General features: G+C 49.6%; 1 protein-coding gene and 1 long non-coding RNA gene across 7 annotated transcripts in view; one reads left to right on the top strand and one right to left on the bottom strand.

Annotated features, from left to right (window-relative positions):
* Window positions 1–7222: 7222 nt before the first annotated feature.
* Window positions 7223–9357, top strand: LOC138164841 (uncharacterized). The gene is made up of 2 exons (XR_011169200.1): window positions 7223–7821; window positions 8754–9357. It is a non-coding gene; the product is annotated as an uncharacterized lncRNA (long non-coding RNA).
* Window positions 9358–13307: 3950 nt separating this feature from the next.
* LOC138165012 (fatty-acid amide hydrolase 1-like) overlaps window positions 13308–16000 on the bottom strand; it is a 43801-nt gene continuing 41108 nt past the window's right edge. For 5 of the 6 annotated variants that reach the window (XM_069093071.1, XM_069093068.1, XM_069093069.1 and 2 more), the window contains exons 15-16: window positions 15707–15852; window positions 13308–13526 (exon numbers count right to left, since the gene is read on the bottom strand). In XM_069093071.1, the coding sequence (XP_068949172.1) occupies window positions 13398–13526; window positions 15707–15852 (275 nt within the window). In that variant the 3' untranslated portion in view covers window positions 13308–13397. Of the gene's footprint in view, window positions 13527–15706; window positions 15853–16000 lie in introns of those variants that run through there. The other variant, XR_011169249.1, reaches the window with a different exon arrangement.

Raw genomic sequence — 16000 nt, forward strand, 5'->3', positions numbered from 1 at the left:
TTATGGAGAAGGAAACTGAGACTTATAGCAAGTAGATTGGCCAGAGAGGCAGGAATCTTTCACCCAGGATCACACAGCTAATATATTTCATGGATTGGATTTGACCCCAAGCTTATTGCCCTCAATTCCTGCACTCATTCAGTCCCCTACCCCACATTGTCCTGAGTGGCCTCTCATCAGCTTAGAGCCCTTCAGAGAATGGGGGCTGCAATTCCTCATCGAGGAAGGCAGGGGGCAGTGCTTAGGAGAAGTTGTAGCCCCCCCTTCTCTGAATGTGGCATCATGTCACCAGGCCTAGGGGCAGCCACCTAGGGCACTCCATATGTTTTCCCCCAAACCTTTCCCTTTTCCTAACTTCCCAGGACTGCCATTCTTCACCCCTGGAATTCTCACCCCCTGCCACATCCACTGTGTTGCCAAGCATTGTCCCTTCTGGCTTCCCAACATTGCCACCCCCAGTGGGCCCCCATCACCTCCAGCCTACACTATTGTAAAAGACTGCTGGGGAGGAAGGGGAATCTAGCTGCTTCCAGACTCCCCACTTCAGTCCATCCTTCAGTCAGTCAAAGTGATCTTCCTAAAGGGCAGGTCTGACCATGCCACCCCACTCTAGCCCCTACTATTCACTATTTTCACCACAATTAAATAGAAAGTCCTCTATTGGACATCTAACTCTTCACATTCTGACCCCTTCCTGTCTTTCCAGTCTTTTCACACTTTATTCCCCCTCAGGCACTCCATTCTACATTCCTGCAAGATGGTCCTGCTTCTAATTCCTGAAGAAGCATGATCCATCTCCCACCTCCACACCTTTGCACTGGCAGTGCCTCATGCATGGAATTCCCTCCCTCCCAATCACTTACTTTGAACTTCCCTGGCTTTCTTCTAGACTCAGCTCAAATGCCACCTTCTACAGCTCTTTCCTCACACTCCCAGCTGCCAACTCCTTCTCCTCATAGACTACTTTCCAATTGTTCTCTTTTCCCTAATTATTTACAGGAGATCTCCCCCATTAGAGGGCAGAGTCTTTGGTTTTGCCTTCTCCTCAGCCTCTAACATAGGGCCTGGCACTTAGTAAATATTTAATTAAATGCTTGTCAACTGACTGATGGACAGTTTATATTTTCAGCATCGTGAGAAGAGCTCTTTGTAAATTTTAAAGTTGGGGGGGGGCAACTAGGTGATGAAGTGAATATAGCACTAGCCCTGGAGTCAGGAAGATGTGAGTTCAAATTTGACCTCAGACACTTAACACTTAGTAGTCGTGTGTCGTGTGACCTTGGGCAAGTCACTTAGCCCCAATTGTACTGCCCTCCAAAACAAAAAAAACAAAAAAAAATTTTAAATGAAGTTTATAGGGATGTGAGTTATGATCATTCCTCATCATCATCAGGATGTATGTGGAGGAATGTAGTTGGGCAGGGGGAGGAAAAAGGGAGAGATGTCAATCTCATTCTGCTTTGCCCTTCACTTGCTATGTGACTTTCCAGAAGTACCCGGACCTCTCTGCTCCTGAGTTTCTCCATCTACAAAAGCACAAGTAAGATATGTCCAAACACACACCTGAGGTCTTTGGCCTTTCCAAGCTTGCCCAGCCCTGGATAGCCCTCATTCCCATACTTCTCCTTCCCTTCTCTCTCATCCTCAGTACTACCCTCCTCTTCCTCCAAGATGCCCTTCTGGATTGACCCTCCCAGCTCCTCTGTGCCTGAGGATATAGGGTTTGACCCAGACTGACTAGCCCCTGGGCTCTCTTGTTCCTGCATCCCGGCCACCTGGGTCTCAGCTCTGCTTGGGAAGGATCTACGTTTTCCTAGAGCTGAAATTAGTAAAGACCCCTTCCTCCCCACCCTCCCAAGTTGGCCATGCTCAGAGAACAAAGATCAGTTCTTATAATGAGAGGGATTCTGGTAGGATCTAACACAAGAAAGAAAACAGAGCTGCATTGGGAAGAAAGGAGCATAGAGATTTGGAGAAACTTCAGACAAACAAAAGCCAAGAATAGTCAATGGACCATTAAGCACTTATTAAGCCCCTGACACATGGCGGGTGCTGTGCTAGGTATTGAAGATACAGGGTCAGAAGTGGAAAAGTGTCTTCCTTCAAGGGGCTTACAACCCAGCTAAAGTCAACATACAAGGTGGCAAGGTTGAGGGAGCCTAACACATTTCACTGACACCAAGGTCTTCCCAGTCTTTGCCTGGGTTAGGCACAGCCCCATGCTGGGGAGGAAGGGGAATCTAGCTGCTTCCAGACTCTCCCCACTACAGCCCCATCCCAAGGCAGACAGATGCATAAGAAGACAGCCCTACTTAACAAGAGAGGAATAGGGTCTGGGGGCCTTAGTGCTTGATCTAAATCAGCCTGGTTCACGTTGGCCCCGGGACCATGAGGGGAAGCTGAAAAGGGTCAACTTAACATCCAGTGTAAGGAGATTTCTTAACAATCAGAGCTGTCCAAAAGTGGAATGAGTCACCTCAAGATGTAATGAGTTTCCCATCACTAGAGGGAATTCTAGGAGAAGCTTGTTGGGCTCTTTTCATCTCCAATGTGGGGAGATCCTGCCCTAGTATGGGTTGGTGATAAGCTCTGAGGGTTTTCTAACCCTGAGATTCTGTAATCCTGTGATCCTGTCTGAACACTTTTTAATTAAAACCTCCACAGATGGGGAAGCCACATACTTCCAGTTAGTTTAACACCCCATCATCCAGCCCCTTCACTTTGACAAGGTCTTCGAGATGAACTCCCTCACACGTAGATGGGTACCGTGGAGGGTACTGAGCTCCCTGTTAGCTCAAAAGCAGAGGATATATGACTATATGGTCCACGATATGGCAGAGAGGATTCCTGATGGGCTGGGAAAGGACTAGCCTGGGTGTCCTCTGAGATCTCGTTCAACCTGTGTCTGGGACTCTGCTAACTGGCCCTAATATCCTGAAGGCTCCTCTCTATGGGGCTGAGCAGGGGTGAAGAGTTCAGCTGGCCCATGGAGCAGAGCTCTTTGGGACTTGGGGTGGCTGCCTGCCAGGGTCTGTCTCAGACCCACCCCCCCATCACCCCTCCTGCCTCAGCAGCATAAAAGGTGACAAATGGTTAATAGGGGAGATAACAGGATTCATAAGGGAAATTTATCGGCCACTCCGGGGGTATAAATATATTTACACCAGACGGGGGAAATGAAGTCACTGATAAATCATGGCATATCTACCAGGACGCTAATGGTAGGAGTGACCGGTGGAACCACCAACATTTTCACATGGAGGGTGCCCTCCCCCTCGCCTGCCTGCCCACCCGGCCTCAACACCCCCTCTGGCTGCCTGATAATGGGAAGGAAGGCCAGTCAGGCCCTGCTAATGGGAATCAGGCAGACTGCCTGACATGGTCCTGAACAAGGCCTCAGGGATCTGGCCCCTGCCCCCAGCCCAGGGCCTAGTTCTCCCCCCCTCCCTTACTCTCTTCCTTCTTCTGGCTCCCATAACCCCCTCCTTCTCTGATCCAAGATAGAGGGATGGATGGGCCTACTGAGGGGCTTCTGCCCAGCAATCCAGAAAATCATGGCTTGGTACCCCCAAGATACAGATCCAGGAATCACAGCATAAGGTGGATGTCTGGGGTGGGGGGGCTTTTCTATAACCCCCACAGCCTCAAAGGCTTGACTCAAGCTGCAATGGAAGACAAGATCAGAGATAGCTTTAGGGAGAAGAGCTTTAGAATCTAACCTCAAGGACTTCCTTAGTTTGAATCCTGGTTCAAGTCACTCACCCCTCTTGGCCTCAGTTTCCTTATCTGTAAAAATAACATAATTCTCCCATCTCTTTCCTTAATATCACAGGATTTAGGTCTTGCAGGAACAATAAGACCATCTAATTCAGCCCCCCCCCACACACACACACACATATACACTCACACTTTATAGATGGGGCAAGGAACTTGCTCAAGATAGCAAGTAGTAGAACTTAGATTCAAACCCCAGAACTTGAAGGAGAGTAATATCACTGTCTCTGTTGTGCAAATAAAGAACCCAAGCCTTAGATTAACTCTAAGGCACTCACACAGGATCACACAACCAGTTAAGTGCTGGAGCAAGTTTAAAATCCAGACCTTCTGCCTCCAAATCCAGAGCTCTTTCCACTGAATAAGTGCTGAATTAGTATCTGAAGACATAAGGTTAGAAGGTTCTGCTTTTTGGCGAGCCTCTGGGAGTCCATGACCTAAGACAAGGAGGCCAGAAATCCAGTCCAAGCCAGAAGGCAGGGGTCTAAGAGTTGCCAGGGCAAAATGAAAGGGACATTCACAGCAAGCACTGGGGGAGGGGGTGGCACTCTGGGAGACGTCTTCCCTGTGGTACCACAGCTGGGCCCTGGAGCAAAGGGAGGATTCCCCAAAAGAGCAGAAAGAGTAATGAGGAGGCAATTCTGCATTTAGTCAGGAAAGCCCTTAGGGGTCATCAGGTCCAACCCCCTCATTTCCTAGAGAAAGTCAAGCCTCCAACCTGAGTCACATCCACAAAAAGGAACAGAGCCAACATTGGCACCCACAGCATCTAATGTGCATTCAGAGTTTCCCCTACTGTCAACCTGCCTTGGGTTAAAAGCATGACTACATTTAAGCCCGATAACACTTGCATTCACAAGTTTGAGTTGACTAAAAGATGAGGGAGGCATAGCTAGATATCAATTCTTCAGAGAAAAAAAAAAGACCTTGGGGTCTTTTTGAGGATTTCATTATCAAAATAAATCACTAGTGTGTTAAGGCTGCTAAGAGAATTAGGTGATGTGGGGCTTCATTGAAAGAGGCAGAGGGTCCAGGCATAAGGTAGAGACAGAGATAGAGACAACCTGGCCTTAGTCGGGACACAACTTGAGTATGGGGCTCAGCTCTGAATATTGAACATCAGCAGGAGGGTATTTAGAGGATGGAAGCCAGGATTGTGGAGGAATTTGAATGCATGCCCTGTGAAGTGTTTGAAGAGATATTGAACCTGGACAGGAGATTTAGGGAGGCCATGAAAGTTGCATCTCAGGTTTGAAGGCCTGTAAAGTGGAGGAAAGTATAAATTTGCTCTGCTTGGCCCCAGAGGTTAAACCCACAGAGAAAATGGTAGGGAGGTTCAAGGAGGCAGGTTCTGAATATGGCAGGTTCCCTTCCCTGGTCACTTCCAGGGATATTGCCTTTGATTAAAAGGCATTCTTGGGTAGGCACAGGTTGGCCTAGATGTCCCTGAGGTCTCTTTCTTCCAAACCCAAGATATCTCTCTCTCTCTCTCTCTCTCTCTCTCTCTCTCTCTCTCTTTTTCTGAGTACATTCTTAAGTGTGATTTCTAGGGTTTTATTCAGAGGGGGACATTGAGATATCCACTGTGATGCCTTGGGGCTCTGGGAAAGGAACCAGGAGCTGATTACCTGAATGGGCACAGACCTGATACCAGTAGTTGGACCACTAGCAGAGAGCAACCACTCATGAAGCTTCTTCCTTAAGACCCAGAGGGGCTCATGGAACAGTTTAAGTAACTGTTAAATTACTTAATACTTTCACCTCCCTCCATGCCCCAAAAAAGGTGTGTGAAAGATTGGACCTACATGAACAGTGCACCCACTTTTTCCAGGGAAGAGCTGCAAAGTCCAGAATCTCCTAGTGGGGATGACTGGCAGAGCTCACCCTGCCAAACCTGGACCTGAAGCCATGAATCACTGCAACAACCACGGCCCTCTTGGCTCTGGGAAATGAGAGAAAGAGATCTCAAGTCCTTGTAAGCCTTAAAGAACTCTACAAAAGTCAGCACCCTCCCTTCCTCACTAATTCTTGGGCCCTGGGATCTCCATAGAACTTCTTTTGAGAAGGAGCCCGTTAGGATCTTATGGTCAGAGTTAAAAGACACCTCATCTTCCAGATGACAGATGGTGTCAGTCAGAAAGGAGAAGAGACTTGCCCAAGGTCACGTAGGCAGGAAGTAGGAGTTACTGGATAGCTTTAGCCTCTGAGGCCCTGAGCCCAGGTCCAGTGCTCTTCCCACTCTCCCACGAAGGAGTCAGCATCCTCCCACTACATCTGCAGATACGCTGCTTTCCTTGGAGACGAAGAGAATCGCTTTAACCTGAAGGGGAAACTCCAGAGACTGGGACAGAATGGCGTCAAAGGGACTTCAACAGATTCCTGAAATGATTCTGGAGTCCAGATCTGCCCCAGTTAGACCCAGAAGCCCAGAGACACAGTCAGTCGTAGAATTCCAGGGCCAGGAAGAGCGACAGAGAAATAGGATCAGATCCCCCGGGGATTCCCGGATCTGTTACAATCAGAGTCATACACAGACACAGAATGTGGGTCAGGGTCGTGGGACCCAGCATCCCAGAGGCCCTAAAACAGAATCTCAACCATTGCCGGGGCCTCTGAGCTCTAAACAACTTGGAGAGTAGGGGAAGTATTTTCAGCCAAAGGAAGAATTCTCCAACCTACTTCAACCTTTCATTTAAAAACCTGCCCGACAGGTTCCAATCCAGTCCAGGAAGGCGCTACCCCGCCCCCCCCAGCTTCCTTCAGAGGGGCCTTGGGAGCTCAAAGGCTTTCCAGTCCCACCCCTCAAAGAAGGAGAGCCACTCTCACACATCCTCCTTTCTCCCTCCGCTTCCCCCCTTTTCCTCGAAGTCTTCCCCGCGTCCTTCCATTTCTCCGATCTCCTCTAACTCCTTCCATATCTTCCCATATCCTTGCTTTCCTGCATCTCTCCCCAATTCCTTCTCTCCCCATCTCCTTTATCCCTTCCCAAGTCCTTCGAGCTCCTTCCATCTCCCTCCACGTCTCCCCATTGTCCACCTCCCCTCTACGCTCTCCAGCTCCCCGTCAGTACTCGGTGGAGGAGGGGGGGATGTCTTCCTCCACCTAAGGTGAAATATTCCCCCCTCCCCGCCAGTCCCGACGCAAGTAGGTAAGGCCTGATCTCTTCACTCGCCACCCCCCTTCCCGGTGCTTCGAGCTTGGGGAGGGGCCGGCTGGGCTTCGAGAGGGAGAGCTCTCTGTCGTCCTCCCCCGGGGCGCCGCGGTCAACTTCATCAGTAAACCTATTACCGCCGCCTCATTTCCCTAAGCGCCCCTCGCTGCCCCCGGGAGGGGAAAGGAGAGAAAAAGATGGGGAGAGAGGGGGCTGGGGAGTGGGAGGTCGATTAAGGGGAGGGGGCCAGGGCCGGGAGATAGTCTGTTGGAGAGGGCACGGGCCAGGCAAGGGGCCTGGGAGCCGCTAACTCCAGGGCCCAGTCTGAATTCATCTTGTCACTGCACTCCCAGGAAGAGTGGGTGTTAGATCGCGTGCGTGTGTCCACGTGAGTGTGTGCATTTAGAAGGCTGCCTGAATATGTGTTGATGTGTATGGGGGGGGGGGGGATCGGGGAGGGGAGACAGAACTAGAGACACACAGGTAAACAGTAAAGGTGGAGACAGAGAGACACAGAGAAAGCTGTACAGAGAGACACAGCCCGAGATCCTGAACCGAGAGAGAGACGGGGAGAAAGCCTGGCAGACAGAGATAGAGAAACATAAGAGACAGAGACGTAGAAACACGGGAAAGACACCGAGACAGATACATAGAAAGACAGACAGAGAGGCTGAGATAGAAGCCCGAAGCCTGCTGGAGCCAGAAGGGGAATTGGACCGCGGCGGGACGGCGCCTGCCCACGTCCCTTACGGGCCCCTGCCCCGCCCAGTCTTATGCCCCTGCTGCTGGGGCCCCCCTGGCTCCCCCACAAAGACAGAAGGCAGCCGCAGCAGCCCCGCAGTCCCGCTCGCTCCCTCGCTCGGGGCGATCGCGCCCAGACGCGCGGGGCAGAGCCGGTAATTGACTCCTTTCAGTTGATAATTCATAGGTTGCATATGCGGCTTTAATGCGGGCGAGGGGGGGCGGGGAGGAGGAGGGGCGGGGGCCGGAGCGGGAGGGGGCTGGGGGGGAAGGTGGGCGACGCCCATGATGGATGGGCCGCATTAGGGCTTTGGGAATGAGATCGCGCCGCTGCCGAGGCCGCGGGCAGGGAGGCGGGGAAGCGGGAGACGGAGAGACTGGGAGGGGGAAACATGCGGTGCTGGAGTTGAGGGAAAGAGGAGTGGGGCAGGCCAGACTTGGGGCGCTTCCTGCGACCCCCAGCCAAGGCCACTCTGGGAGGGTCTTCGCCCCTGGAGTCATTGCTAGTGTTCTTTGGGCCGCTGTCCTTTCCCTGAGACGGTGGCCACTCCCGCCCCCCCGCCTCCCCCAAGGACTGACTGTCCCTTTGGGTCCCCGACGTCCAGCACTTTCTCCCCTCCAAGAACCCCCGTGACCTGTCCCAGTATGACCTGAAGTCCAGGAAATTCTTCTCTCAACGCCTCGCGCCCCTCATAGAGGGCCTGCTCCTCGGCTCTAAGCCCTGTGCTCTCCTCTGCGCCTTCATAGTCCCTAAGCTTTGCCTTTTCCAGAGCCGAGCCAAGTGTGAGCACCAACCAAGCCACTGACCTCTCCCTGGGTCTTTGCTCGCGGCCCCCCCCCCCCAGATCCTTGGCTTCCTTCTGGCCTAGGGCTTCGAACGAGGGGACCCCTTGAAACTGCCCCGCAACCCCTGAAACTCTAAGGCAGGCAGTCTGGGTTTGGGAGCCTCGGCCAAGTGCCTCTGCATCGCGCGGTGCCACATCCTCCCATCCTCTTGAGATAGAGGGAGAGAGCCCGGGGAGGGGTCGGTGACAGCATTTGGAAACAAACTCGGTTTGGAGGGCCTCAGTGCACTTTCCCTTCACAGGTAGTATAGCTGCCCTCTGCCCAGCCCGGGACCCGCAGGGTGGGCCGTTGCCGGCAGGCAAGGAAGATCTTCTGAGCCGCAAGTTCGAGCTGAAAACACCAGCCCAGGGTATGGAGGGGCCAGGAGTCCGATCTGGCCCTCCCTCTCTGCAGCGCAGGACCTGCGGTGGAGGCGGGCAACCTTAAGTCCCTCAGAGGCGCTCAGGAGAGCCTCCTTGTAGGCGCGACCTTTGCAGCCTCCAGATCCTGACCCAGCTCTAGAGGACGCTGGGCTTCAAAAGACCCTGGAGAAGCGGCCTTAACACATCCGCCTACCTTCAGGCTCCCCCACCGCTCTCTCTGTGGACTTCTTTCTACATTCCTCCTGCGGCAGTGACCCGAGGCTCAGTCTCTTCCCCGTCGTGGGCTAGAAAACATCCGCTGACCAGTTGGAGGCGGATCCCAGTGAAGACGACAGCGCCCAAGCACCTAGAATGCGCTCTGGAGTATGGAGTATGCCTAGTGGCGGGAATTCTGCCTCGAATGGCATTTCTGACCTCAGGCCCCCAGAGTTTATTGTTATTACTATTATCGATATGAATAAATGATCTCCCATTTCTTTATCACCTTAAGGTTTACAAAGTGCCACTACCCCACTTCCCAGAAGCCTTTCCAGGTGCGCAGTGCAGACATTATTGTCTCCATTTTATAGAGGTGACTGAGGCTCAGAGCAGGAAAGAAAGGGACTTGCTCAGAGGTCAGTCGGGGTACCGTGCAGTAGGAGGGCAAAGCTAATCTGGAGTCAGTCTCTGAGCTGGAATCCTGGCTATTTTCACTCTGGATGACCTCATCTCTTCTGTCCTCCCCCTTCTCCAGAAAATGAGGGTGTAGACCAGAGAGGGATCATGGACCACCCTGACCCTTTTTTCCTCCCAGTGAATTGGTTCCTTTAACAGATCCTTTTGTGTCTTCATGTCAAAGAGAATTCTCATAGGCCTCCAGAGATCATACCTCCAGGGAGATGACCAGACAACCTCACCTTCAGATGGCAGAAGGACCCACATGTAGTGTGTTTTTCCTTATATAAATGTGGGGAATGAAGGACACAGAGGTTCTGTGACTTCCCAGGCATTAAATTCAGGCATTAAAGTCCTGTGAGAAGAGAAGTGTGTTTTCTATCTTCCCTTCAGCTCCTCACATCTCATTGAGCCCTATTCCCTCCAGGAGCTCTCTTACTCTCCCTAAGCCCCCAATTCCTCACGAAGCCCCTACCCTCTCATTGAGTTCCCATGTAATGCCTAAGCCCCCCAAATTCCCTTCCTTGAACCCCATCTTGTCGCTGAGTCTTCATTTCTTCCTGAGCCACATCTGTTCCCTGACTCCCTCCTGAGCACCCATCCACTCCCTGAATCTCCATCCCATCACTGATTCCTCCATCCCTACCCTGAACCCCCATCTTCATATTGGTCCCCCATTCTCTACTGAACCCCAGTCTCTCACTGAACTCCCATCTCTTTCTTGGGTCTCTATCCTCTTACTGATCCCCTACCTCCCCACTAATCCCTCATCCTTTCATTGAGTCCCCATTCTCTCCCTGAGACCTCATCATCTCATCCCTGGTCCCCCATTTCTCATAACTTCCCTCCCCATACTGAATCACTATTGTCTCACTGAATCCCCATCACTAAGGCTCTCATGTTCTCACTCCTATTCCTTCTTTGCCACATTGGATAAAGTTCTGCACCTGAGTCAAATTACTCTGACAATTGCTAGCAGTGTGACTCTGGGCAAGTCACAACCTCTCTCATCGTCTTCTGAAAAATTATGTTGGGTCAGGGGGTGTGGGTTCACTACATGACTTTCAATGTCCCTTCCCAGCCCCCATCCCACTACCAGTGCTCTCAGTCCCAGAGCCTAATCCCTCCCCAAGCCCGTACTCCCTTATTAGCCATATGGACTGCCAGCCTCAGACTTTTTTGGAGCAGAATAGCATCCTGGTCTAGCACAACTGTGGGAAGAGAGTGTAGGTCACCTTGTCCCGTTTCACAGGCTTTGTTCCAAGGCAGATATACAACTCAATGCTGCCCCTTAGTGGCCCAAACCAGGCTTCGCCTCTTCAGGGCTGGTGAAAGCAAGGTTAGGGAGAAACAGACAAGGAAGGGAAGGGCTGTGTGATGAAAGGCCAAGACACAGCACATGGGTCTCAGAGAGGTTCAGCAGCCATCGCTGCTCTGTCCCCAGAACCTACAGCCCCACCCCGAGCAGAAGAGGTGGCCTCAGCATTTGGTGAGAAGATACCAGCTGGAAACTGGGGAAGAGCTCAAATGCCAGGCTGAGGAATCTGGACTGTTCCTTACTTGTCATAAGCTTGGGAGAGTGTCTTCCCTTCTCCAGGCCTCAGTTTTCATATCTGTGTAAAATTCTGTTTGTATGGGAGGGGGCAGAGACTGGGTTTCATCTGTAGCCCCTTCACCTCCTTTACTTAGCTAAGAGGGACTAGAGGGTGAGAGAATGATGAGATGTCAGGGCAGCAAAGTAGAGATCAGGGGCAGGGAGAGAGAGGAAGGCCCAGGCTGGCCACTGATTCTGCTGGGCATGCTCTGGGGTGAGACCAAATGATGTCAGCAAACCACCAACCCTTTTGAGTTCTACTTCCTCCTGGAGCCCACCTTCTAGCAACCCTGCCAAGGGTGAGCTGAGACTGACTCCAAAATCAGATCCTGTCTCTTCACCAGATGACCAGACCTCTAGGAAATGTATGTTGAATAACCTGAGGAAACTATGATTGAATTTCTTTACCTGCCCAAGGTAGGGTTAGGTCAGTTAGGTCCAAATCAACACTATGTCTGTGAAGACTCCCAGGGTCTAGGACAGCCCCTGCCTCAGTAGGTATTATTGTTTGTTATTACATATTGTCTCCTTGAAAGCAGAGACCTCCTTGTGTAGGGTTTATATGGTATTCTCAGCATCTGGCATGATACCTAGCTTTTTATCCATTATTAAGAATGGTATATTGACTTTTTGGTTCTATACTACTGGATGTAACGTTTCTAAATGTATGTCTGCTAGGGTGAGAGGCAAGGAGGGGAACCCTCCTTTTGTACTAAAGTCAAAGGAAGAGAGCTAATTGGAATAGTAAAGTTCAAGTGAGTCAGGGTTAACACACTGGGTGGGGGCTCAGAGCTATTTTTGATTGGGTAGATACAAAAATCAATAAAGTCCTAGACAGGGAGTGGTGCTATGGATTTAAGGAATAAAGGGTCACTGGATCTCTCTTATCCATAGGGAACACAGAGTATGTGCAAACTGATGGGACCAGCTTATTACACCCCGGCAAACAGCTATCAGAACCAGCTGTCGGCTAACTATAAAATGGAGGCCAGGGCTCTGAGGCATTCCAGGCTGTGCTTCCTTCTACCCCAGCTATGCTCCTGGTTTCCCAGACACCCCCACTTTGTCCTAGCACCCTGGCAATGCCTTCACTACAGTGACTCCCCCCCTCCACTGCTGATCAAGTTTCTGCCAAGAACCTCCATCAAGGAAATGCCTGAGACAGCCATGCTCACCCCTAACCTGACCCCTTGGACTTTACCCCATGGGACGTTCCCAACACTCCAGCTTCTCAGCTTTTGTGTTTTGTCTTTCCTTATCAGAATGTGAGCTTTTTAAGTCCTGTCTTTGTTTTTGTACTTGTATTCCCATTCCTCAGTAAGTACAATGCCAGGAGCATAGGGTACTTAAGAAGTGCTTTATCTAAGGGACATCGAGGTGCCAGGACTGGAGTCAGGAAGACTCATCTTCATGAATTCAAATTTGGCCTCAAATTAACTGTGTGACCCTGGACAAATCACTTCACTCTGTTTGCCCCAGTTTCCTCATCTGTAAAATGAGCTGGAAAAGGAAATGGCAAACCACTCCAGTATCTTTGTAAAGAAAACCCCAAATGGGGTCAGGAAGAGTTGGAGTCATGACTGAAATGACCCAACAATAATTATCTATCTTAATCAATGTTCTATTTTTTTTTACCATCTCTCAATGTTCTAAGGTTCCATCTAGCCCCAATGTTATATTGTCCATGTTCTAAGGTCTTTCTCAGCTCTAAATTATTGTGCTCTATGTACTCCAACATACTCTATGTAGTTCCAAAGTTTCTATTCTATGTTCCAAAGTTCTCCCCAGCTCTGATGTCCCCTTCTTCATCTGTTGATTTCCTAATCATGTCTTAAAGTCAATTTCCAGGAAGCTTCTCCTGGGTTTTGGGTAGAAATCGTCTCCTTTGCCCCTTACAAAGGGGCCATTGTTTTAAACTTAGTATGAAAAATCATGTTTTATCACTCTGTCATTTTATCTCATCTCCCTGCTAGGCATAAGCTCCAGGAGGGCAGGGCTCAAACATGCAATTGGATCTTAGTACCTATTTGTTGAATGAATGAATGAGATAAGAGGGCTGCCATAGGCATCATCATCCAGGTAAGAGAGGACAAAGGCAAACTCTGTAATCATCTTCTCAGATTCCTGCACCAGCTAGAGCTGATAGGAACCAAGCCCCTCCCCTGAGAGAACAAGGTCTTCAGGCAGCTGATCAGGAAACTTTTATTGACCAATCCCCCTGCCCCCAGTGAGCTCCCATGGGCCCTGGCAGATTGGGGTCCAAGAAGAGGCAGATTCAGTCGCTTTGTGTCTTGCCATGGACCAAGGTCTCCACCTCCTTCATAAAGCGAAGGCATAGCTCTTCTCGCCAGGGCAGAGCCACACACTGGACTGCTATGGGAAGACCCAGTGATCCAGAGATTGCCTGCAGAACAGAAATCTTCCTAAAGTCCTCGAGTTGGCTCTGCACTCCCAGGCCCCCTCAGCAGCCCTGTCCCAATCCCTGCACCTCACAGACTCTCAGCTCTGGAAAGGCCCTCAGAGGCCCCTCAAGCCATTTCCTAAGCATCCATCCAGCTAATTAGGTCTCTAGACTTTTCTTCTTTTTATCTAACTAAAGCCAAGTTTCCATCACCAAATTTATGACAGGTAGGTAGATGTAGAGACCACTTGAATTGGAATCAGGAGGACCTGAGTTTGAATCCTGCCTCACACACTTACTAACCGTATGACCCTGGGCAAGTGACAACTTCTGTTTGCCTCAGTTTCCTCAACTATAAAATGAGGATGATGATAATAACAGCACCCACTTCCCAGAGTTCTTTCAAAGATTAAATGAGGTAGTAGTTGTAATCAAATGGGGTAATTAAATGGGGTAATTAAGATTGTCCTCCTTCCCTCTTTTCCTTCCCAAATCCATAATCTCTCCTAGAAGGTGAAGAAAGGACAGAGCTCTCCTTTATCTAGAAGCTGATTCTTGTATAATTAAAGGTCTATCATCTGTCTGCTGGTGGGTCGGCATAGAGTACGTCCTGGCTCAGAAACTAGGTGATTACCTTGGGACAGTCATTTTGACTCTGAGCCTTGGTTTGCTCATCTCTAAAATGGGGCTGGTAATATCTGCCTAACTAATTCACAGAGCTGTTGTAAATTCTTTATCGTTATGGAAGTGGGAGGTGTTATTAGAGATATTAAGCATCATCAGCCCCAGGAAAAAAACAGCAAACCTCTGAATTTCATAATTGGACTTCAGAGTATTATAGAATATACGTGGGTGTGTATAGACTATATATAAATATATACTACATATAGACTATATAGAGAGACTATATATAGAGAGAATTATAGTCTCTACATGTGTATATATGTATGTATGTGTGTATATATATATGTGTGTGTGTGTATGTAAATATATAATTAGCTTAGCAAAGTGGTTGTTGAGCCTCAGCTCATGACTGTGAAACCCCAGACCCCCTATGGAGACTCATATTCATGCTAACTTTTGGTCATAATAATATCTGTCTTTTAACCTGCCCTTTATATATGAATCTCTACTTGAGGGGAGTAATTCAGCTCTTTCTCTGGGGATGGATAGTATTTTTCCACCATAAAGCCTTCAGAATGATCTCAGATCATTGTATTGCTGGGAATAGCCAAATCATTCACAGTTGATCATTGTACAATATTGCTGCTACTGTGTACAACTTTCTCCTGGTTCTGCTCATTTCACTTTGTATCAGTTCATATAAGTCTTTCTAGGTTTTTCTGAGAGCATCTTGCTCATCATTTCTTACAGCACAATAGTATTTCACTACAATCATATACCACAATTTGTTCAGCCATTCCCCAAAGGATGAGAATCCCCTCAATTTCCAATTCTTTCCACCAGAAAAGAGCTGCTACAGATATTTTTGTACATGGCCTTTTTCCTTTTTTTTCATCTCTTTTGGGATATAGACCTACTAGTGGTACTTGCAGGTCAAAGGGTACATGGTTTTATAGGCCTTTGGGCAGAGTTCCCAATTGCTCTCCAGAATGGTTGGATCACTTCACAACTCCACCAACAGTACATTATTGTCTCATTTTTCCCACATCCTTAAGGAGAATAACTCAAAGAAGCAGTCGTTAACATGCTGGGTATATGACCCTGGGTGAGCCCCTTCCTTAGTTTCCTCTTATGCAAAATGAAGGGGCTAGACTGTCTCCAAGGTCCTTCCCAGCTCCAATGTGCTTAACAGATTTCCTCCCCAAGAATTCTCAGCTCACCTCCAGGAAAGGTAACATGCTACAGTAAGACTTTCAGAGCTTCTCCTTCCCTGTGGATACAGGAGGTCTCCCTAGGAACTAGGGTCATCTTCAGGCCCTACTCTTCCTGCTTTGGACAAAAGCTTCTGGGGTGAAGCCAGAAACTCATATGCGAGCAACTTTCATTTTTGGAAGGGATTCATTTTTTTGTACTTGCATCCCCAATGCCTACAAGAACCCCATTAGGTTGCAAGCTCCTTGAGTACCATGGGCTGGTCTCCTAGGGAGAGTCCAGTCAGCTGGGGAGAGGGGAGAAGGTGCAAGCTGACCAGATAGCAAGGGCTCAGAAGGGCAGTTAACCTTTTTGAAGTTTTTGTCTATGGAGTCTCCATAGTAGCCATGGTATGAAGCCATTTCCTCTTCGTCCTGAGCTGTCACTGTCCCCACGGGCACAACACCGACTGGGAAGTTCAAGCAATTGAACAGAGCCATGTAGGAGATAGCACCTAGATCCCCAAGATGGGAGAGAATCAGGGAGGAGCCCAGATCTCCACTCTCCTGCCTCCGAACCCTCCTCTGGCCAGGTCTCTCCCACCTCTCTGAGTAGGAGCAGAACCTTCTACCTCCTGTCTCAGGGAGGCAGAAGATGGAGTT

This window comes from Petaurus breviceps, unplaced genomic scaffold, assembly GCF_028583685.1.
Source record: "Petaurus breviceps papuanus isolate PSGF00001 unplaced genomic scaffold, PetGlider_PUasm1.0 207, whole genome shotgun sequence".
NCBI classification, from domain to species: domain Eukaryota; kingdom Metazoa; phylum Chordata; class Mammalia; order Diprotodontia; family Petauridae; genus Petaurus; species Petaurus breviceps.